The sequence below is a fragment of the Cydia amplana genome, chromosome 10 (genome assembly GCF_948474715.1).
Source record: "Cydia amplana chromosome 10, ilCydAmpl1.1, whole genome shotgun sequence".
NCBI lineage: Eukaryota > Metazoa > Arthropoda > Insecta > Lepidoptera > Tortricidae > Cydia > Cydia amplana.
The window spans coordinates 5,330,457-5,355,068 of NC_086078.1; the positions used below are offsets into that span (position 1 = coordinate 5,330,457).

At 36.3% G+C, this 24,612-nt stretch overlaps 1 protein-coding gene across 2 annotated transcripts in view; it reads right to left on the reverse strand.

Annotated features, from left to right (window-relative positions):
• LOC134651310 (uncharacterized) overlaps positions 1-24,612 on the reverse strand; it is a 174,839-nt gene that overhangs the window by 133,594 nt on the left and 16,633 nt on the right. The window contains exons 3-4 of one of the 2 annotated variants that reach the window (XM_063506367.1): positions 17,039-17,152; positions 14,091-14,171 (exon numbers count right to left, since the gene is read on the reverse strand). In XM_063506367.1, coding sequence (XP_063362437.1) covers positions 14,091-14,171; positions 17,039-17,152 — 195 coding nt within the window. Of the gene's footprint in view, positions 1-7,138; positions 7,178-14,090; positions 14,172-17,038; positions 17,153-24,612 lie in introns of those variants that run through there. The other variant, XM_063506368.1, reaches the window with a different exon arrangement.

Here is a 24,612-nt window from a genome sequence, read left to right on the forward strand (position 1 = left end):
GTCAAATATTACATTTTAGTCATTTTTATTTCAAAAAACGGGCCAAGTGCGAGTCGGACTCGCGTTCCAAGGGTTCCGTACATTAAGTCCCACTCACGCTTGACTGCTAATTTCTAATAGGTTTTTTTGGCTAATGACTAAATTACCTAGCAGTCTAGCACTTACGCCGATGCTAACACGTTCCTGTACCGAACTGTTCCACATCCGCATCCGCATTAAATCCGCATCGATTTTATGTGGATGCGGATGCGGATGCGGATATTGATAATAATGCGGAAGTTCCGCGGTTGCGGATGCGGATGCGGATATTCGCAACATCCCTGGTTCGTTAACTTAAACCTTGCTGCCATCTGTGCTCGTTGACGTAAAAGTCTCTGCAGGGGGTCTATTCTGAAAAGCTAGGTTGAATGACATCGTTCTCATACCTCTCACTTTTAAGTTTTAAGTAATTATTTGAAAAGTAATGAAATTATTTCAGGTCATACAGGCTAACGATTATATTGTAACTATAGGTACTTTTGCTTTACCTACTCAAAATAAAAGATAAAGTTGACATGGAACTCAAATAATGTTATGCAAATGTTATAGTTTAGCTTCATGTTAGCTTCAGAAACTTAAATACTAATAAGAACTAATAACCTGTTGACATCTAGAACACGTTATGTTCCGCGAATAAACATGTAATATAAAACCTATATGTTTACCTAAGCGCCAAGTAGCATACTCGTATTAATATTACTTACCTATTAATTAATTTCTATTTAAAATACTGATTGATGTCGTTCGAAATGTCGAATTTTTTCGACGTAGGTAATTATTTCTTCACTCTGATGGCATATACCTACTCATAATTTATTGATAATATATGTAAATTATAGATCGCAGGCTTACATGACTACTATAAATTAAATTTTAAGTATACAAGACCAATATGTGAGATTTCAAAGTAAATACTGATATCGAATTGAATTTGAATTGAGTTCGAATTTAAATGATGTCACTCAATGCAGCCGCTAATAGCCACGAGATATTGACTTCGCCTGAATTTTGCCGCACTAAAATAAAAACCACCGTATCTGCATTTGAAAATCCATTCAATTGTGTATCTTATGTGCTCTAGAACAAAGTATACATTAGAATAAGTTATGGGATGCAAATACGGTGCATCAAAGTTTCGCAAAGTTGCTTCCGTTGATCCAAGCTATTATTACACCAATACAGTTACATATGTACCTAATGTACGGTGTAATCGTGAACATGAAACTGTTAAACTGGAAGCTACTATTTTATTATTTTACTACCCATTTCTTTACGACCGATTAAGTAGTAAACATGTTATAGTCAACAAGTTATAATAAAATTCTAAGTATCGTAATCTGATAATCGTAAAACACGCTCTTACTATACTTACCAAGCTAAGTTGGCAGCGATTTTGAAACCCCAGAGGGTGTACCTAAGTGTTAAGTAAACATACATACATATAATGACGCCTATTTCCCGGAGAGGTAGGCAGATACCACGGATTAAGTAAACGTCATAATTTCATAGAAGTTTGACGTTTAAAATAACACTTGCGCCATCTGGGCTATCGCTGCCAACTCAGACTCAGATCAATTTGAGCGCCTCGCCCGCTTAGCAACCTCCGCAGCTGACTGTACAGGTGCGTGTACATTCGTTACTTGTTGTATTATTTTGGCACAAGGGAATTGGATTTAGAAACACCACATACCGCTTAGTTTTTCGTGACAGACAAATACATAACCACATTATTTTTAGGTAAACGTCTATACATCTTTGTTGGCAATATCGAGCAAGTTTCAATTTCATGTTATTTATTATTTATTGCCTTTCTAAAAAAATACATTTTTAAGTAACGCTCATGTTAATAACTTGTAATGTGAGTGAAATTAGTGAAAGCAAAGATATATTTTACGACTAAAAAGCATTTAACAACTAATTACGTACATTATATATTCTCAAGCATTTTTTAACTCACACCGATTAAATCAAATGTAATTTATGCAACCGTTATCAAATACGTATAACAATTTCAAACGAAAATGGAATACGTACCAAACTTCATTGATGGAAACAATAGTAATTTTACTAATTAGGATTTTTTTATTAGTCAATAGAGATCGCAATCGAGTTCAAAACAAACAATCAATCACTAGAATACATATGCAAAGAGTTATTATTTTTTCCATTCATTCAATTGTGTTCCATAGACTACGAGGTCATATGTCAATAGGTGAACTGGCGACCTCAATGGTGAAGGTGTTTTTTCAAGTTTGGCATATAAATGAGTCATTAGATCTATGAGAAATAGACGGGACAGATTATTCTTATTATACAGGTGTTTAGAATCCAAAAATAGATTTTTATTTTGCGAAACAAATGTGTAAAAATAACCAATTCTAGTATAGTAAATACTCTTCGTCATATATATAAAGGGGAAAAATTAAAAGGACAGACAATACTAGGGTTTTGAATTGTTTAGTCTTCATGAAATCTATCTTCGATACAGCCATGTTTCGGACTTACCGACTTCATGTCATCTACCAATAAAAACGTGTGTATCTATTATTCCACTTTTAAAAAGATAATTTAATTGTGCTAATGCTAAGTGTTCATAGTCACACGTCGAGTTTCGTGACTGCATTTTTATCTCGTCTCTATTATTACGTGCGATATCACATATCTCGAGTGTATCTTATCTTTAAATAATTCCAGCATCACAGATAAGAAAATAAGAACGTCTTACTTTCACTGGAAAACGTTTACGTTATAGCGAATTAACGTAAACAATCGATTTGGCGTTTCATTTACTTAACTCGATTGTTAAATAATCGCTATCTTTTCGTAACAAGCAAGATGAGGATGAAATATCACTAATCGGTAATATTATTGTTTATGAAGATACATCTACCGTAGTTTCCATTTGGTTTCCAAACTTAATCTATTTTTAAAAGGTGTGTCATGGCCACAGTATAATTTAGTAAATTGACTATGCTTAATCGAAAGCGTTTACATCAATTTAAATTTAGAATCCATATTCGCCGATTAATCTTTTTAATTTCCGCCGGTCAAGGCAACAACGGTCAGGCGAAAATTGCTTAAAAGTTTGAATAAGAATTAATATTTAAAAGTAAGTATTAAAATATCTCCACTAAAATGTATCGACAAATATGCATCGGCGGTTACCATAATGGGTTCAAAAACTGACGTCTACAAATGTCTTAAAGACATTGACGATAAGCTATCTTGTAGGTATAAATATTAAATATTTATCCTGACTATTTATTTGTATCGTCTAATTGCCTAATAATCTCCAACCCTTCATCAAATGTACATCAAAACACATGATAAGTTTGAAAGCACGATTATCAAGGCGCGTTGTGTTCAACGGACGAGTAGAAAGTTCTTTACGAGCAGACGGACGGAGTGAATGACAGTTATTTATTATAGTGAATACTTGTCCGATGGGTGCACTTGTACCTTTATCGAGTACAGGTTCCAGGCATGAATAGAGCGAAATTGTGCATTCATTTTTTCTTTTGACGGTGCCGCTAACGATGTTTTTGTGCCAGCATTGAAATTTCCAGGCAGCATGTGATCGGTGATATATTATCGACAATATCGACCTACTTGAAAGTTCGAAATTATACCTACTCAGAGGGACCGCAAAACCGAAATTCGCAAATTGCGGGGATCTTGCTGTTTTACTCCAATGAAGGCGTAATTAGAGTGACAGAGAAAGATGCCCGCAATTTGCGAACTTCGATTTTCGCGGTTCTAGCCCTGGCCAAATTACAATTGGAATATTGTCAACCTTCCGCTCCGCACGTTACTTTTTTCGAATAACATTGACGGTTGGACTAAGTACAGTTTTCTATTAGTCATAACTGTAATTAGAGATTTCATTCATTCATAAAAACCATTTTATTCCATTGCAGTTATGCACACAAAGGAACAGAACACCTACAACTGTTGCGCAGAAGAAAGTGCTGCTCATAATAGTCATAATCCTATTAAATAACGTTGAACTCTTTCTGCAAATGGGGCTAGTCAGCTGATTGAACTGGGCTATAACCGCGAAAATCGAAATTGCGGGCATTTTTCTCTGTCACTCTAATTACGCCTTCATTGAAGTAAAAGAGAAAGATCCCCGCAATTTGCCAAATTCGGTTTTCGCGGTAGCCCTTCTGCTTCGCGCCCTACAGACATGCCATAAACAAATTGTTACTTTTTAGGGTTCCGTACCCAAAGGGTAAAAACGGGACCCTATTACTAAGACTCCGCTGTCCGTCCGTCTGTCACCAGGCTGTATCTCACGAACCGTGATAGCTAGACAGTTGAAATTTTCACAGATGATGTATTTCTGTTGCCGCTATAACAACAAATACTAAAAACAGAATAAAATAAAGATTTAAGTGGGGCTCCCATACAACAAACGTGATTTTTGACCGAAGTTAAGCAACGTCGGGCGGGGTCAGTACTTGGATGGGTGACCGTTTTTTTGCTTGTTTTTTTTGCTTGTTTTGCTCTATTTTTTGTTGATGGTGCGGAACCCTCCGTGCGCGAGTCCGACTCGCACTTGGCCGGTTTTTATTACTCCCGACGGCTGAAGAGGCAAAGGTAATGTCCCTTATGCCAGTCTGTGTGTTTATAGACCGTAAAATAGCTCCCGAGGTTTCGTGCAACGAGGTCCTAACCAAGCCCTCAAAGCTCGTATTTATAATTAAAAAGGCGTTCCTTTGTTATTAGCTATGGTGTGGCGAAACTGTAGGTAACGTAACATTAACTGGGGAAATTAGGGTGTGTAATGTAACAAGGTTATTAGGCGATTCATAGGGTTATTTGCCGAACACACCTAATTATAATTATATCGGTGTACTTAATTATGACAATACGTGTCCTCGCCCGTCAAGCATAAAGTATACAGACAGTCATTGAGGTATATAACAAGAGACGACATCTCGAGCAAAATGTGTCCGCACCTCAGAGAAGTGCATGCATGCATGCGAAGCCGAAAATTGTTAATAAAGACGCCACGAGTATTTGTTAACTCAGTTAAACAACGTTACATACAATACTTTTTCTACGACCAAACATTTACTTTGAAAACTAAATAATAGTAAATCAACAGTTATTCCTTTGCTTACTGGTGAAATGTTATTCCATCCCTTTTATTATATTTCCTTCTGCTATTGTTGCAACTTTTTAACACGCACTAGTGGCACTAGGCATTTTTTAATTCTGTTTCTTTTTTTTTTTAATTTTCTGTACATGTGTGGCATCTCGTCAATGGTCGGTGACGTACTAAAAGCAAAGAAGTGCATGCACTTCTCTGAGGTGCGGAAACATTTTGTTCGAGATGTCGTCTCTTGTATACCTCAATGCAGACAGTAACAATAAAATATCTACCTATTGGGTATGTTCTACTATTTTGCCTAAATGTTAACTGGTAGAGAACATCTACTGGCAAAAATACTGCCTTTTACAACATTATTTTTAAATTATAGTTAACTTTTAAGTAGGTAGGTAAATAAATTAATCTATAGGGAATTAGTAGGTGCATATTTATCCAATCGTATAGGTACGTATGAGTATAAAACCACATGATTCACTCGTATGTTGTGGCTTTGCTACCAAACCAAAGCTAAATGCACTCATGAACAATCTACTAGTAGATTATAGAATGGCAAAATTAGTAAACTTGATGATCATTACCGTCACCTAGAAAGTGCAGATTTACCTTAGTAGGTACTTAGCTTTTTAGGGTTCCGTAGCCAAATGGCAAAAAACGGAACCCTTATAGATTCGTCATGTCTGTCTGTCTGTCCGTCTGTCCGTCTGTCTGTCCGTCCGTATGTCACAGCCACTTTTCTCCGAAACTATAAAAACTATACTGTTGAAACTTGGTAAGTAGATGTATTCTGTGAACCGCATTAAGATTTTCACACAAAAATAGAAAAAAAACAATAAATTTTTGGGGTATCCCATACTTCGAACTGAAACTCAAAAATTTTTTTTTCATCAAACCCATACGTGTGGGGTATCTATGGATAGGTCTTCAAAAATGATATTGAGGTTTCTAATATCATTTTTTTCTAAACTGAATAGTTTGCGCGAGAGACACTTCCAAAGTGGTAAAATGTGTGTCCCCCCCCCCCCCTGTAACTTCTAAAATAAGAGAATGATAAAACTAAAAAAAATATATGATGTACATTACCATGTAAACTTCCACCGAAAATTGGTTTGAACGAGATCTAGCAAGTAGTTTTTTTTTAATACGTCATAAATCGCCTAAATACGGAACCCTTCATGGGCGAGTCCGACTCGCACTTGGCCGCTTTTTTTATTTTAGTGTACGTTTGACTGTCCTGAAAACTGTGTAAGATAAAATAAAATATTATCAGTAGATTATTTCGTCTCTACCTTACTTTCTCTGCACATACTTTGTAGTAACGTGTGGAGTTGCCAACATAAACGTCAAATTCCAGTGAAAAGATGACGTTTAAAGTGGCACTTATACACGGTAAATTGTCACTGCAAAGTCTGTGCCGACTTAGCTTAGACCTTAGACGGACTCTAGTAGTAGAGTCGGCCACTAACTGTTCTCACACACGTACTATCATTATTTAAAAAATAAACAAAATTTAAATTTGGAACAACCGTTCGAATAAAAAGTTTTATGTCAACAAAAAGTTATCGCCTACAGCTAGGCCAGTAACATAGACCGTTATTTTGTAGCGATATCACAAGAACAATGTTTCCTGTCAAATGTTTTCCTAATTAACTAGTGTTAATAATACGTTCCTGTATTTGATATTGTTGCTGACGATAGCTAATTATTTTTAATGATGTTAGCCAATCGAAAACGCAATGTTTACATTACTACATGCACATTTGAAACTATTTTAATTACGTTGCATTTTTACTAAATTAGTGCAAATAACAGTATATAAATAATTATCTTCAAATCTAATTTAAAATTCCAAACAGATTCCAATAAGAAATTTACATGATGATAAGAAACGCTACAACTTAATCTACAAAGATTCCAAAATAATGCTTTCTCTTTGGATTGAAAACTCGAAATAAGATAAAGAGGAACAATAAAACGGGTACTTACAGAGATAGAAAGTAAATCCGAAATATAAAGTCTCACAGCGTTAGATCACGACTACACGGCTGTACACAGTCACAAAGTTAAAAACTTAACACTAACGTCACAGAACACTTTTTTCACTGGATTAGAGTCAACGCTCAGTAGAGATGAGCGTTATTTTCAAATCAAATGGAACACGGATTGCCAACCTAGCGGCGACAGGCGTAGTCTCAACGTGCGCGCGCCGCGACTGCTAGAGTCCGTATGGAATGGATGGCAGTTTGAACGTGGAACGGTTAGCGCACGACCACACCGATGATAATGGGACGCAGACGCTTTTTTATCCCGCATCTTTTTTAGGGTCCAGTTAAAAATGGGAACCGGCGCGGCGGGACTCTATCAGATAGTCTACGGTAGACCATCTTAAATAAATTATTAGAGCCCAGAAGAGCTTAAAAATCTTAGCACTGAATAAAATGATATGAGAAGACAAAACAAACAAATGGTGTCTTCAAGTTCCCACAGAGAAAACTTACCTATACAATCCAAATTGCGTTTTAAAACGCCACATTTCTTGGATACTTAGTTACTGAAAATAGAGCAAACCAATAAAACTAAACAAAACATAGACACATCTGTGAAATTAAAAAAAAAATGGTTTTTAACGGAACCGAAAGTTCTTCCCAGTCGCGCTTGACCAAATTCAACTTTTTTTAATTATTCCATAGACACGCTTATGATTCGGGAAGAGGGCACATTTCTTGATTATCATGTGTGGTCTTAACGTTTTAACTGTTTTGTTATCGATACGGTGCTCTATTAGAGAAGCGGACTAATTGGGACTTGGGATTTAAATTGTCGCTTATGGAAGTGTTTTCTTATTCAAATTAACTTTCTACCTTTTAGGCCAACTTCTAGTAACTACCATAAAAATGTACGAGAACTCTGATCTTATTGAGTTCAAAATAATTTTGAATCAGTAAAATAATGACGGAGAGGCCTCGTAAAGACGCTAACGTACATACGTACCTACCTACACACTAAACCTTATGAAAATAAAACCAAAAGTTTCGTGTAACGCCTTTAACGGACTCTTATTTAAATAATATCCTGGGGGCCTAGCCAAGGTGGCAATCGATTGAGCCGTAGCGAACGAAACGCTAATGTCTTTGTAACATTAGTGTTTCGTTCGCTACGGCGCAATCGATTGGCATCTGGCATCTTGGCTAGGCCCCCAGGATCTCATGTTTAAAAAAGATGTGTTATTTGTTTATTTTTTAAGTAGGTATGTAATCTCGATCCATTCAGACACGTTGTCGTTACGCCTCTACAAACCATTTTCACTTCAATCCGGGAAACCATTTTTTTTTTCTTGTGAACGTAGCTTACTATTTAGTAAATGAGGTACCTACCTAGGTAAAAAAAACTGTGTTCTGTGTTGTACCTAAAAGTAGTTCTTGGGTTCTATTATTTCAGTTACAACGAATAACACCTGAAAATTGCCTCCGTACCGTAATTCTAAAAATAAGTCCAAGTAGAGCCCAAACAGAAGTTGCTCAATACACCTGGAAACTGTTTAGCTGATTAAGCACTAGTCACGTAGGCCAATTGGTGCAAATACTGCAAATTATATTACGCAAACTAATAAACATAATAAATTATCCGGGATTATGTAGAGTTTAGCTAAACTACGTAAGTAATAGAGATAATAGAAATAGGTTTTGGTAGTAAGGCTTTATCTATTATTAATTCAGAGATCGGACAGATTGGCGTCATTGCTCGCAATAATATGGACATGACTCCAAATTTGATCAAATAATTAGTCATAAAATTATTTTAATAAATTTTTTACCTGAGTTTTAATTTTGTTCCCTAGTCAATAAATAGCACTTAATTATATTTTTGATATAAAAAAGTACCTTCAGAAAATTTGGAAAACATACTGATTTTTTTTAATAAATTTACATTATAAGAAATCTTTGTGTTATTTATTGATTAGGAATCAAAATTAAACCTCAGGTAAGAAATTAATTAAATGATTAATTATTTAATCAATTTTGGAGTCATGTCCCATTATTGCGAGCAATGACGCTGTCCGATCTCTGAATTTATTATTTCGCTGGTCCTCGGAAAATCGAGACAGCATGTTTTTAACCGACTTCCAAATCTAAAAGGAGGAGGTTATCAATTCGGTTGTATGTTTTTTTTTTATTTATTTTTTTATGTTTGTTACTCCATATCTCCGTCATTACTGGACCGATTTTGAAAAATTTTTTTTTTGATTGTATGTATATGCATACAGATTGGTCCCGTTTTTGTCAAAACCCAGTTCTGATGATGGGATCCATGAGGAATCGAGGGAACTCCTCAAATCTTAAAGGCATACATATAGTGATTTTTGTGTTTTTATCAACAAATCAAGCATATACATTAAAAAAAGTGACATTTGATGAAGTGGAACTGCTGATGATGATCAGAACGGAACTCTTCAACGACGCATAGTACACGTTTGACGATTTGTCCTCTTCGTTATGTTTGTTAAGCAAGTTAAGTTTTTAAGCCACATTTTTGTCAAGCTCGAGTTCTGATGATGGGATCCATGAGGAATTGAGGGAACTCCTCAAATCTTAAAGGCATGCATATAGAGATTTTTGTATTTTCATCAAAAAATTAAGCTTTTTCATTAAAAACTGTCGCATTTGATGCAGTGGAACTGCTGATGATGATCATAACGGAACTCTTCAACGACGCATAGCTCGCATTTGGCGATTTGTCCTTTTCGTTATGTTTGTTAAGCAAGTTAGGTTTTTAGGCACATTTATGTAAATCTCAAGTCCTGAACATGGGATCCATGAGGAATTGAGGGAACTCCTCAAATCTTAAAGGCATACGTATATAAATTTATATATTTTCATCAGAAAATCAAGCATTTACATTACAAACTGTGGCATTTGATGAAGCGGAACTGCTGATGATGATCAGAACAGAACTCTTCAACGACGCATAGTACACGTTTTGTGATTCTGAATTTCGATTTTGACTTGGACTGGGCCCGCCTCGGCCGGACTCGGACCCGTACTCGGACTCGGACCCGGATCCGGAAACGGACCCGGACCTTGATCCGGAAAACCACTATGATACCTAAACTAAACAAACCACTATGATTACCATAAAATGTATACATATTACCAAATAAAGTATAAGCGCCGTTAAGTGGGTCCAGGCTAGTAGTTAGAGAAGTCGGTTTTTTTCTATTAAAGATTATGTTTTTCCATGACATCGTCATGTCACCACTTAATTCCTTCAACGCCAGCCGATACCAACTTTTTTGCCGAATCAAATAGACTTAGACTGACTGCCTAATATGGTTACCTACTTATAGGCAGAGGTACATAAAGCACAATGTAGGCTGCAATCCTTTTGATGTCTTCATTCGCGTTATTACTTTAGTTCTAACGGTACCGGCACTATTAAACAATCGTTACAAAACTACGAAATTCGCACCTTCATCCCAGCATCATCTGCAACGGTTTTTCGGTAATTTAACGCAACGCCTACACGGTGAATGATGTTCAACGCCCAAATATAAAGTACAGTCAGCATGAAAAGTAGGGGATAGGACAACGCGCCTAAATTTTCTACACCCTATAAGACGGCCCAAAAATACGTTGACTAAGATTTTTTTGGAATATTTTTCATACTTACAAGTCTTTTACAAAATAGTTATTAAAAATAAAACTACAATTATTTACCTAAAAGTCTTAAAACAAAACTTATTACCGTCAAAATACATATATTGATTTAGGAGATTTAGCTTTGATTTGATACACAAACACATACTTTAATTATGAATAAAAATATTGTTATTGTTATTGTTATTGTTAAACGAGATTTAGCTTTGATTTGATACACATACACATACTTTAATTATGAATAAAAATATTGTTATTGTTATTGTTATTGTTAAACGAGATTTAGCTTTGATTTGATACACATACACATACTTTAATTATGAATAAAAATATTGTTATTGTTATTGTTAAACGTTTGTTATAATTGGGTCAAAATTATTTCCATTGCCTTGTTTCTGACCCCTCTGTCACACTTCTATTTTTGTCTTTTATCAAATAAATAAATGAATAAAAGATGATTGCTATTGCATGTTTTTCTAGCTGTAGATTATTAATACTCTTGAGAAAAATTATACATAGGTACCTAATTATTATCGCAATGCACATTTTTGTCAACGTACTTGGGAAACGTTTTAAGGAACAGCATTCTTACTACCTTTATGTTTCTGTAAAGCTTATCAACTTATCATACGTTTGACGTGTCGTTTCATCCGCTACTGTTCACGCCGACTGTACTCGTGTCTAACTGCTAACTAACTGCTCGTATGGCAGTTCACGCATGCGTGGTAACAGTATCACGATGACGCGCAAATAACATGTAACGTAACTTACGAGTAGTTACCAACAGTGAAAAATTGTTTGAGCATTTAGCAGTAAGCAATCATAAGGTCAGCTTTTGGTAAACTGATGTCGTGGACGCGGGTTCGAATCCTTGTTCATTCCTAACCCCTACAGTAGATTCTCGAAACTATGTTAGTTTTTTGGCACAACAAGACCTAGGTTTAGGTTTCAGTTTCGTTTTTTCTTCGGGATACTATCGGAACGGTAAAATGCTCTTAGTAATCCTGAATGTCACAGGAATGTTTGAGAATATTGTAAACTTTTTGAGTAATTCATCTGGTCCATATATGGTACCGTCGCTTATATATTACTATAGTTATCGTATACGTAGATAATGGTTGAATGTACAGAGCATTAAAACCAACCAAACATCTCACATAATATCATATCTTATAATAGATTGCATGTCGCTAACCCTATACATTTACCTAAATAACATGATTTAATTTAATAAGTTGATTAACTAGGGTATCGTCCCGGGGCTACATACTCCCTGTTTACGAAACGATTTTACTCGTCTGCTTACTCACCTCTAGTATAAGTAGACCTCTATATTTATAACAACTATACATAATCAGACTTCAAGCTTAAAATGGTTACCCTATAGTATTGTAGTTAGTGAGCTTATTGAATAAGAGCCTTCCTGCTCCCGCGCAGCCTGCGGCATATTCACACGACTCCGGAATGCAAAAACGTTAGGTATTGCTTGTCAAAACTGACTGCCTTAGAACCAACGTAAAAGTGGTCCACAAATCTAAAGAAACTATTTCGTGGTCGGCTAACACGTTTTTACTGGTTAGTAAGCAATGTGGCCAAAAGCCCATCGGAAATGGTGGAATTTTGAAACTTTGAATTGATATTTTCGTTCAAAAATTAGTTGTTTTGAGATGAGATGATCAACCAAGTCAGCGTTGATTTTGAAAATGTTAGCTTAGGGAGATTAAAGTGATTTTCTGTCTGTTTTTCTATTTTGGTAAAGCTACAATGTAAATTTTATATACCTTGTAGGTATGTGTGCATTTAGTTTAGTATCTAAAAGAATAAGTGTGTGGGTAGAGAAAATAATATCCAATGTTGTTATTTTCTGTGTAGACTAGCTCGTAAGTACAGACGAGCAAGTTTCCTCGAAGACATAGTAATATATACAACTTTATGTATAGTGTAAATCATTTGAACTGAGCTAGTTTACTCGAAGAGTCTCAAGAATACAATACCATTGAGTGGTAAACCACAAATTAGGATAACTACCTCGTAGTAAAAGCAGATTATAACCGCCTTCAATGTTAGTATAGATTAACGGCTCTATTTCTTTAAACAATATATTACAAAATACACTAACTAAGTAATAGCCAACATAACTTGCATTTTATAACATAGATTTTTACCACAAGCTTATTCAAAACCATATGACGACAAAGGTCATGCGCCGCCTCGGTTTATAACCCGCACAGGATCGTCTTTTTGGCTCAACCAGTACGGTTACCATCAGTTTGTCACTGACATAAACGCCGTCGAGAACGTAATTTACTTTCTATACATCTCGCTCGCACTCGCATATTAGTGCAAACGGGATGTATAGAAAGTAAATTACGTTCTCGACGGCGTTTATCTCAGTGACAAACTGATGGTAACCGTACAGTTCTCAGGACAGCCAAAGCTAGTGTTCCGAGAACTATAAACTCTGCGTTTGAGTGTTTCTGGAAATCGTAAAGCGTACCTACGTATGACAAAACGGTGGACATTATGCAACCGCCCTTAGCATTTGTATTCACGACTGAGGAGGCAGGAGGAAATGAGTTAATGCTTGTAATATTTTGTACGCTCATATTTACTTGTGGTGGCGCTACCGATCTAAGTTACCTTTTGGTACATTTTTTCATCAGGGAGTTTGGTTGCCTGTTTGCTGGCCACCGTATATTGTAAACTGGCATGTCAATCAAAGATGCCAACTGATGTTATCGGTGTCAATCAATAAAAAAAAGGAATGAATTCAAATGTATTCAATCATCCTTTCCTGGCCGGTTTCGGCCACGGCGACTGGGGTTGTACTGGTTATTGAGAGCGACGATCGTGGGCTCTTAGGTGGCTGACGTAGCCTATCTTTGCAGTGAATGCACGACCGCACTCACCGCAGGTCAGCAGTGTCAGCACCCCTCCGACATAATTATAGTTGATGACCGCAGGTGGTCGGGCCTTTAACTCGTCACGCTTTGCGTCGAGTTCCACTCGCCTCTGCTCTTCGAAGGCTTGCACTTTTGTGCTCACTGTATGCCTCCACTTCGGCCGATCTTGTGCCGAAGTCTCCCAGTGCGATGGTTCAATGTCACATTTCCGCATGTGGCGCTTCAGAACATGTATGTATAACGCATATTAAAGAGAATAATTGTTACTTCAACCGCCGTTTCATATCACGTTGCAGTTATATTTTTTTGTATCCACACCTATTTTCTCAGCTTTTCTGTTAATTTTCAAATTTTATAAGTTAATATCTTATCTAATCTTACCTGTGTGCTGTCCTGGGCTCCCCTTGCTGCCTCTCTCTTCAGCTGCATTATAACTCGCTCCTTCGATTTGATTTCCTCCAGCTGTGTACAAACAACAACATTGCTATTAGTTTTACGATAGGCGCTATAAAGTAACTCTGAAAGTGCTTTTCTATCTCTTATAGTACAGTATAGTAACTTATAAATATAAAACTAGGTACCAAAGAACCCTGTTTTAATTATGCTTAAAATCAATATAGACTGGTGGCAACCTTCTTTTCCCCACGAGAAACTATTGAAAATGTAAGCTCTAAGGGGCCCATTTCACTTGTCGGAGTGACATGCTATTATAAGTTATAACTAAAATCCACCTTTTTGATTTTACTCCTATTACATAAATGTAGATATATGTATTAATGGACAATAACACACAAATCGACCCAATTCCAATACATAACTACATATATGGTATAATAGTGCAAATTCATTTTAGATATTTTTTTAATATAACGCCTAAATTTCAACGAAAAGCGAGCGTCTTAAGTCACGCTACGTTAATAAAACAACTACAAATATTAGCAACACAAACAACTTGTTAAAAACTATTTATAATCTCATAGCTCCACGAACAGAGGATATAGGTACCTACCTATGCTGCCCTCCTAAGGTAAAAGGCCGTATTTTCAAAGAACACTATATGAAAATACGGCCTTTTACCTTAGGAGGGCAGTATGTAGCTAGACTAGCTAATGCTATTGCCTTTAATAAGGAAACTTGTATAAGTCTAACTCCAGTTTAGTCTGGCTATAAACTGCCCACGTCCCTGCATTAGGTAAATTATACAATTTATGATTCGATGGATAAAATAATATTGGAAGTGACCAAGTTAATTCAAACTGACATTTACGTTTCCTTGTCTTTGTCTAGACTCCAGACCAGCTATCATGGTCGCATTTTTATCACCTGTCATTCCATGCGTCACTTTCGCACTTACATATTTGTTAGAACGTGACAGCCATGGTGACAAATGATAAACAGCCGGCCATCTTAGCCCTACAGCGGGCTCAGCACGGTTCCATTTTTATCGACTATCACTATGCCCGTCACTTTTGCACTTTCATACTTGTTAGAACGTGACAGGCATGGCGATAAACGATAAAAATGCGACCGTGCTACTAGGGCAGAAGACCTTGGTAATGGAACTAAAATCGTTGTCTGAAGACCATTACTTTAGTTAATTTATTACGTGTTTTCTTATTAAAAACTGGCCCAACGATCAATCAGCATCAAGCAATTAGTAATAGAGTCCATAATCACAATAAATCATTGTAGAGGTAGGTACTATCGATTGGTATTTGTGTGAAATGTTCATGGTATAAATTAGGCACAATACCCTAGTCAACGAAGAACATAAACCCTTATTTTGTATGCGTGTTTGTGATTGTGATTGGGGAACAATTTACATACAATATTTTTTTTGATAATTACAGCGTTTAAAGTATAAAAAATGTTGCTTACTTAGTTGGATTTATTTGTGTAAGACTGATTTTGCAGGATATTAACATTTAATGTTACAACCTGATCTGATCAACCTGATCAACAACAAAATAATATGTAATTAAAAATACCTAAGAAGTTGACTCGCTTACGGATCGCTAAGGAGGTTACTAGTTCTGTGGAGTTGATTCATACATGGTGGAGGTACTCGTAATCAACGGGATGCAAGATTTTATTGTGTTGATTTGACGCGCTCGAGTAAATCCCCTCTTGGGCTCCCTTACGATGACTCAAAATGTCAAATTACTAACGCCCTTCTAACATTCTTATGTAAGTACAGAAAGCTGTCTGTGCTGTGACTAGAATTCCTCATTGATTAGAGTATCACTAAAAGGGAACGTTTTAACTCACGACACTTAACAGTATTAACGTTGTGCCCGTATTAGCCGGAACCACACGGTTTCAGTACACTCGTGATGTTTGTTGCGACTGGAGTGTGCAAGAGACAAAAATATTCGATGGACACTTGCTGCATATATTTTAACAAGAGAGAAAAGGATAGAGAAATGGGTAATAATGTGGCGTGGCAGCAGGACTCGTAGCACTGCTAAACGACGGATATGTTGAGATTTGAGAAAACCGAAATAGGTTCGAATCGTTATTATTAAGATGCGCAAATCGCGTGATATGTAAAGAGGCATCCAGCAATCATTTTGAGAAGGAACTATATATCTTTACCTTGTGTATCAAACAAAAACATTAATATAATTAATTTTGTATTAAGCAGAAACGTCTGCGAACAATGCTATTAAGCTTATTAATATAATAACAAAATTTTGAGAACTTGAAAGAAAATGAAAAGAGGCTTGTTGGATCGGTGTCCTATGGCGTCATAAACGATTGTCAAATCACACAAACTGTTTGTCTCTCTCTATCCGTTTTTTTTGATATATCTGTTTATTATAAAGAGACATGAATAGCTTAGGGAGTATGACTGTAACGGCAAAATTCGACTAACGTCAAGCCAAGGGATATCCTTCAGCGCAGCATGCATCGGTCATGAATTCGCTCCACCCTGGTGGTGGTGCCGTGGTGCCGACAAGCATATTCACGTTGAGCGTATTTTTCTTTGCCTTCTATTCATAAGCCCGAAGGGGTATAAGTAGCAGTACGCAGTGTGTGATGCCGCCTTATCGCAACCTCGGACAAGGCGGACCCAGGCCTAAACCTTATAGGCCATCATTTATTTATTCATTGATCAAATAAGTAACAGAGCAATCACAGCATTACAATATACACACAAGGCACTGTGAAACTACAAAATATAAAAGAAAAGATACAAAGAAAAACAATATACATAAAAAAAATGAAATTAATTAAATATTAGATTTGGGCGACGACGTAACAGCGTGGCTCCGTAGCGTTGTCTGACTCGGCGTTAGGGTAGGGTATCATCACCTCACAACACTTACCAGTTTGTGGCATTGCGCGCGCGCGTCCTTCCGCCCGGCGTGCTCTAGCGCCGCGTGCTTCGCCGCCTGCGCGCGCAGCTCCGCCGCGCGGGCGCACTCCGCCGCTTGCGCGACCTGCAACACATTTGAGGCATATTAGACCTTTTACCAGGCGCGGATCCAGCCCTCAAAATAGGTTGTGGTCACAGCAACCCAAAAATCTTCAAGTAAGACGTAAGAAGTAAGTCGCTTATGAACAATCATGACTCTTGAACGACCATCCCAATCTCAATAGACCGTGATGACGTCACAAGTCTATTAGGGGGGTACCTAATGATTCTCCGAGCAATTTTTCGCAGATTATCGATTCACAGACTACGTTTCGCCGAACATCTAACTTTTAGGCGACAGTTTATACCGTTCAATTCGCTTTAGTGTTAATTAGCAGAACAATTATTGTAAGAATTTCATTTGGCAGAGTAATCTTCTCGTTTAAGGAACTTTTAGTCGTGATTTTTTTGCCGTTTCTTGCGTAATGGTACGGAACCCTTCGTGCGCGAGTGCGACTCGCACTTGGCCGGTTTTTTTTGAAGATTTCGTTAAGTAGACTATAGTCTAGTCGACAAGTTCAGGGTGGTGGAAAGTAGAGATACTGCTCCTCATAGAGATACGTGTGATGCCTCATTGAATTCAAAATAATGTCTAGAAATTTCTAACAGTAGTACATGCATTGACATGTTTAATATACACCATAAACCATAATTTTTTTCCAAATTTTTAAATGAATATTTAATACCTTTACCTTTTCACACCGCGTGCGCATCCTGAAAATGACGCGCGGAGGGCTATTTTTAGTATTAAATTAAAACTATAAAGAGTACCTAACCTAGAGCTAGAATTTTTGAAGTGAAAACTTCTTTAGCGGCGCTGGGCACTTTTTGAGGTGGGGAAAAAATTATAAACTCGAGAGCGTAAGGACCACTCAATGAGATAATTCAATAAAGCTGCATCTTGATGAAATCGCTAATAAAAGTGAACTCTAGTACTGGTGAATAAAACTCAAAATACCATGACCAAATATATTTCGATGCGATGTCTGCAAGGTAACTTTACAATTTCTCGAATTTTAAACAAATAAAGCTACATCTTGATGAAAATCGCTAATAAAAGTGAACTCTAGTACTGGTGAATAAAACTCAAAATACCATGACCAAATATATTTAGATACGAGGTCTGCAAGGTAACTTTACAATGCCTATTCGAATTTTAAACAATTAGAGTCTGTGCGGAAAGAGAAGAGTCGTAGAATGTATTGGATCCCATACATTTCACGACTATTCTCTTTCCGCACAGACTCTAACGCTACAAATTTGAATTTCGAATTTTAAACAAGCGTAAGGCCCTATTCGCATGGCAGCTTTTTCAACGCGCGTTAAAAAAGCGTTTGAATGATAAAAATATATAAGGATACATATTTATTAATTCAAACGACTGCGACTGTGTGTGACTGATGATGGCTTGACCGTCTGTGTAAAGTAAAATAGCGAAAGAAAATGAGTGGTACTTTATAAATATACTAGACGAAAACCCGGCTTCGCTCGGGTGAAATGTAGATATTTCTGTAGTTATCGGTTACAATGTCATTGAGTTTTCACTTCTGCCGGCACTCCCGGAGTGCAACCCGTTGCTTGTTTTAATGGGGATTTCCTCCTCTTTAGGAATATTTTGTCTTCATATCTTAAATTAGTTTATGAGCATACCCCGCAACGGAGTTAGCAAAACCGTAGCATATGACAGTTTTGTGTCAGGGTTGGCGATTATGATGAACCATTTTACTTTAACTTTTTGGTATGTAAGATTTAGTAAAATTGATCGAGAAGCTTGTTGACCCTCTTCCGATATAACCCGGTTTAATTTACTGTCAAATAAAATAAATTAACAGGTCAATATCAATATTAGATGCGCTGCAATTCAATGTATCTGTTATTTTGTTTATAACATTACGTTTTTTTTCGCATTTCTTTCAAATATTAACATGGAATGTTCATTGCTTGAAAATATTGGTGTGTTTGAAAACAAAGAAAAAAATAATTTTTACTTTAGTTTATACGTAGTAGTGATAACCCTGACGTACAACTGCTACAGATTTGCTATCTCGGTTGCGAGGTATGTTTATGAGATATGTACCTACTGGCCAAAAACGAAATACCATATGTATTTCTTCATGTTTATAATTATAACTTTACCAATTTTTGATGTGCGCTTCGTGCGCTTCGAATACATTTTCTAGACATTATTCCGAATCGAATCAGGTATCACAGTGGGTATCACACGTATTTTTGAGTGCAGTATCTCTATTTTAATATTTTTCATCTTTTTGAGCTTGTAGACTAGACTACTCAATGTACTAAAGTTACAGGTAAATTAGTGATTTAGCAATTGCGTTACTTACAACATTGATTCATTGATGCAGATAACACTTTTTATACATAGATAAATATAAAAATAAATGCAACGCTAACTACGCGGAAAAAGAACTCCTAAATACACCTGTAAATTAAAAGCTGGCATTATTAATTTAGAAAAATGTACTAATATTTGTGAATGTTTGAGATTTCTAAGACCCCATAAGCTAAAAATAATTGCCCCTGTTAGTAAATAATCTTTATTCTTGCAAATAATTAGGACTTGTTTCAACCAATGGTTACTCGGGTAATCGTGACAGTTAGGTACCAAACGATCAGTCTAGTAAAGTTAATCCGCATATCAACAACTAATCTGCGTAATAAAATTCTGCGAAAGGTTCCTCTGCCAAAACGTCTGCGAAAAATCGGCGTAGTTTTAGTCGGGGAATCGATAGGACATTACTATTAGGGTTGTGGGCATGCCCATCGTGCCCACAACGGTGGATCCGCGCCTGCCTTTTACTGGCTAAAGCGCAGCACACAGTATTTCTAACAAGATCTAGTTTGATTGCAGTATCTTCTGATGTCGCGCCGATTCCTTACTGCCAAGTCAGTAAGATAGGTCGAAAGTAGCCTTTATTTTAATAGGTAAAAACTCCGGCTAAGGCACTCCGGGAGGCCACTGTTCGCTCGCTGACTAACTGAATCGCTCAAAGCACGATATAAGTATGTATATAACTAATCAATATCAAATAATGGCATAATAACTATAGCACGGTTATCTACATTTAGGTACCTACTCCCAGGGCTTTAAATACCGTTAAAAAGTTGGTATCGTTACCACAAGGTGACAGATTTAACGTTAAGTTGTAACTAACGTTAGACCAGGTACCGTTAGTTATACTACTCTTTACCGGTAACAAAATGGTAACGTTAGCAGCTGTCAATTTGAGCTAACGTTAAGTCAAAGGTATCGATACACCATTGTTAACGTTAGTAGGTAACGTTAACTGCTGCTTATTTACCGTTTGATTAACTGATAGGTGCCATCATCATTGACAATCGAGCGAATGTTCATTCACTCTCAAGCAGAGATGGGCAATTTTAATAACAAAACTTCCGTGAGACAAAGACATGTTAAATGGAGATGGGCATTTCGTAATTGATTCCTGGTTCCACGATTACTCGAAATTACTTTGTAATCTGATTACCGATTCCCAGATTACTTTGTAATCTAACAATACCGAATTACTAATAGTGGAGTCAATATAAAGTTAAAGTTACATTAATTGCACAGTAAAATGTGTCTACACGGGTGAATTATATATCATATTGAATACCCGTCTGCGAATTAACAACTTGATATCTGTTCCCGTTTTTTAGAAATAACATTTTTTTTTATTTTATATTTTATACTACCTAAACAGTAATTTCTAACTAGAATTTTTTTGAAGAATGGGCTATGAAGCTTACACGACTACACGGTCAGAATTTCTCCCGACAATAATATTAATTATAGATTTAATGAAAAAAACAATAATTTTGTAAGTTTTCCATGACCGAGAATATCCCACACTGAGAGAAAAGTTTACTATTGTGGTTAATTTAATAGTATTTGTTTCGATCATGTTTAATTTATCTGCCCGAGGAACTGCTATATTCGCAGAATAGCAGCATGATTTTGGAAACAAACAGCAAATAATGTTCTACACAATTAATGGACACTTCTAGTTTTTTGGCAGTACATAACTGTACAAGTTATGAAGACTACATACTTATTTTTCTCGCAATAATTAAATCAATTTCCAGCATAAAAAGTCAATGAAGTATGCTGTATTTCCAGGCTTCCACAGAGGCCAAGTCAAACTTTGTTTAAGATGTCAAAAAGATATCATTTTGTTATCATTCGCCCAACCGTCTCGCTCGCACCAATACATATTTCATCTAGTACGAGTGAAATGCACGCGCGAATGATATAAAATGACATCTTTTATAACAAAGTTCGAATTAGCATCAAGGTATATTAGGAAAATATACCTTATGACTTATGGCATTGCGTTAAGGTTTAATAATTCAATGCATAAAGTATCTGTGTTTATGTGAAAAATGATAGGTGTCAATTTTTATATCTATTCACAAAACGTTTAGAATACAGGATGCACAGTCAGATATAAATAGACCCTTAAAGTCTTACAACTATCTATGATACTGGATCTCAAGCTTATTTGGTTAGTAAGTACCGTCCACCAAGTTATACTTCGAATAGCCACCCGGACAAATTCCAAAGCTAATTTCGAATTTTAAAATTTGACAATTCACGAGAAGAGTAACGTAACGTCAAAGGATATGTTTGTCCCTTTTCAACGATCCTGTCATCCGATGCTTGAGTAGAGAAACTAAAAGAAGCAAATGTCAGCAATTCGTAACGCTTAGTTTTTGTTAGCGATAGCGCATCGCGACATGAGAACTAGTATGAGCCTGGCCCTCGATTACGTATAATTGCAAGGAAACTTGGGATCAAGTTATCTTAGTCAATTTAGAGCAGTTGGAAATCAACTCATTGTGAAATTTTTGAACGTTTTCAAATAATTTGTTGGATTAAGTATAAAAGTGTTACAGTATGTTATATATTTGTGATCTACTCACAAGGCCCTTTCATTTGGTACCCCACATGGTATGTTTAAAAGAAAAATGGTAAAAACTTTGCATCACAGTAACTACCCTCACCACTTTCGCGCTTGTCATCTCATATATTTGTGTTCAGGATATTATACTGAATGCACTGATACCAAATATACCTACTCATATCCGAGACGACATGAGCGTAAATTTTTCTAGAAGACTTTTCGAGAAAAGGCCAGGCTACAATATCTTTACAGGTTGATTGATACTGAGTGTATTAACACCATGTTCACCCATATCCAAGACGATATGAACGAAAAGTAACCTAAAGCCACCCTACCAACATTTTCGTAACAATGAGAGATTACACTGATTTAAACTTTCACGATTTTTACACATTATTAAATTATACAACGATACGCGATTAAGTCCCGTTGTATAATTTAATAATAAGAGATTATTTCTTGGAAATAATGTTGTAATATAAACTCCTTGTAGAGCACCTACCTGCGAAGAGATCGTGCTGTCAAAGTTGTTAATGATTTAATATAATATTGTTAGTTAACTAAAGTTTTATTAATGCATCATTTCATCTTATACACCGCGGGATTTAATAACCCGAAAGATTTAAACCACGTATTTTTGACGACAGTACGAGTAAATAATGTTATATCAACATGGGTCCAATTATATATTTTAATTAAACTACTATTTCAGTACAAATTAAATCATATTAATTTACCGCTTCTTTGTGAACAAGCCTTTATTCAGAGAGTGAGCGAGTTTAATTAATCTCAAGTAGAGAAACAGAGAGCGAGCATGACATTTCACGAATCACTCCGATATCATACGATGCACGGCGAATGCAGTGACATGTGTTCCATGACAAGAAGTGTCAAGTTATGTCTAGGATCATGTTTACGTTGAAATTATTTCAATTGATTGGCACCTCAAAATACCACAAATTGTATCAAAACTTTATTAATTACTACAACAGTAGGTACAGTGCAGTTATTATTGTTGAACTTTGCGATAAAATCTTTTCCTTTGAGTGAGATAACCAAAGCCATTAACCATGATTATATCCGAAAGAAATCATGTCTCTTATTGTTTTAACTCATACTACAGCTGGAAAGGGATGATTACTTTGTTAAAATCAATGAATGACCTTTTGTTAAAATATCGATCATGCTTATCAGTACGTATTTTAAATTCTCGATGTGTTGATTTATACTGAGTAAAGTAAAATAAACAACTATGTTAAACAATTACGCTTTTTTATTAATTTAATGAATTAGGTTTTCACACCTGAGGATGCCGAAGACCGGGCAAAGTGGAGAAGGCTGAGCAGGAAAGCGGACCCTGGCGCTAGACCGGGAAAACGCTAGGTTGAAGAAGAAGAATGAATTAGGTTTTCGAAGTGTGTACCACCGTTTTCAGCACAAAGATTTAATTTTAAACGGATTTCATTATTTAGGTTTACAAAAGTGTTCTTTATTTCTTCGGAAGCCGTTCGAATTTTTATTAATAATTCTTCTCCAGACTTCACTGGTGTTGAGTATTCCTTCCTTATCTTTCAGAGTTCCCCATAGAAAAAAAACCAATGGCGTTAAGTCGGGTGACCGGGCGGGCCAGGTTAGGACGTTGCTTCCACGGCCAATCCACCTCTCAGGGTATTGTTCGTCTAGCCAATTTACGAACTGGGAACGAGGCTGAAGTGGGTCCGTCGTGCCGGAAGCACATAGTTCTTCGGGTTTCCAAATCCGTACACAAAGTGAATATCCGCTAAATGAGCCGGAGGATAATGCGGCATGGCGAATTTTATTTATTACAGTCAATCAAATTTAAAGATTTTATCTTGCGCATATCTTGACATCAATTTCGTCATTTTCGTCAAACTATCAGCCAGTTATCGTGAAGGTAAATAGTTTGCACTCTCGTGATTGAGAACAGAACAAAATTTCGTTAGAAGTTCGAATTTGGCTAATAACCATGCAGTTAGTGCGTCTGCGTGTAAAATTAGTTGGTGGCTACGTCACGCATAAGGGTGTGTTAGAATTGAGATTTTTTAACTTGTGATTTGTTTTAAATAATTAATATCTCTTAAATTAAGGGTTTTTGGACTATGTGTTATATAACTTTATATACTCTAATTAGGATCTAAAATCGTTGGTTTAAATCTTTCGGGTAATAACCCCCGCGGTGTATATAACCCTATTACCCTTTGAATGACCTTTTTCACGTTTTCTACAGCAATGCAGTCGACTGCAGCAATTTTGAAGCGCCACATTGCTACCGACTGCATTACTGTGGTAAATGTCAAAATCGAAGTTCCTGTCTGGATTTTGGCGTCCATTAAAAATAAATAATCAAAGGAGGTCATCGATCAAATGGCCCGGAGGACAATCCATCGTTAACTGGTAGAGAATACCTTATGGCATTAAGTCCGCCTCTTGTACTATAAGGTTTTTCTTTTGTGCAATAAAGATTAACCACTTTATTCATAAACTTTACGGGCCTGATTTAGTTCAATTATGTTTATCCCTTACTTACAAATACATAAGTTAA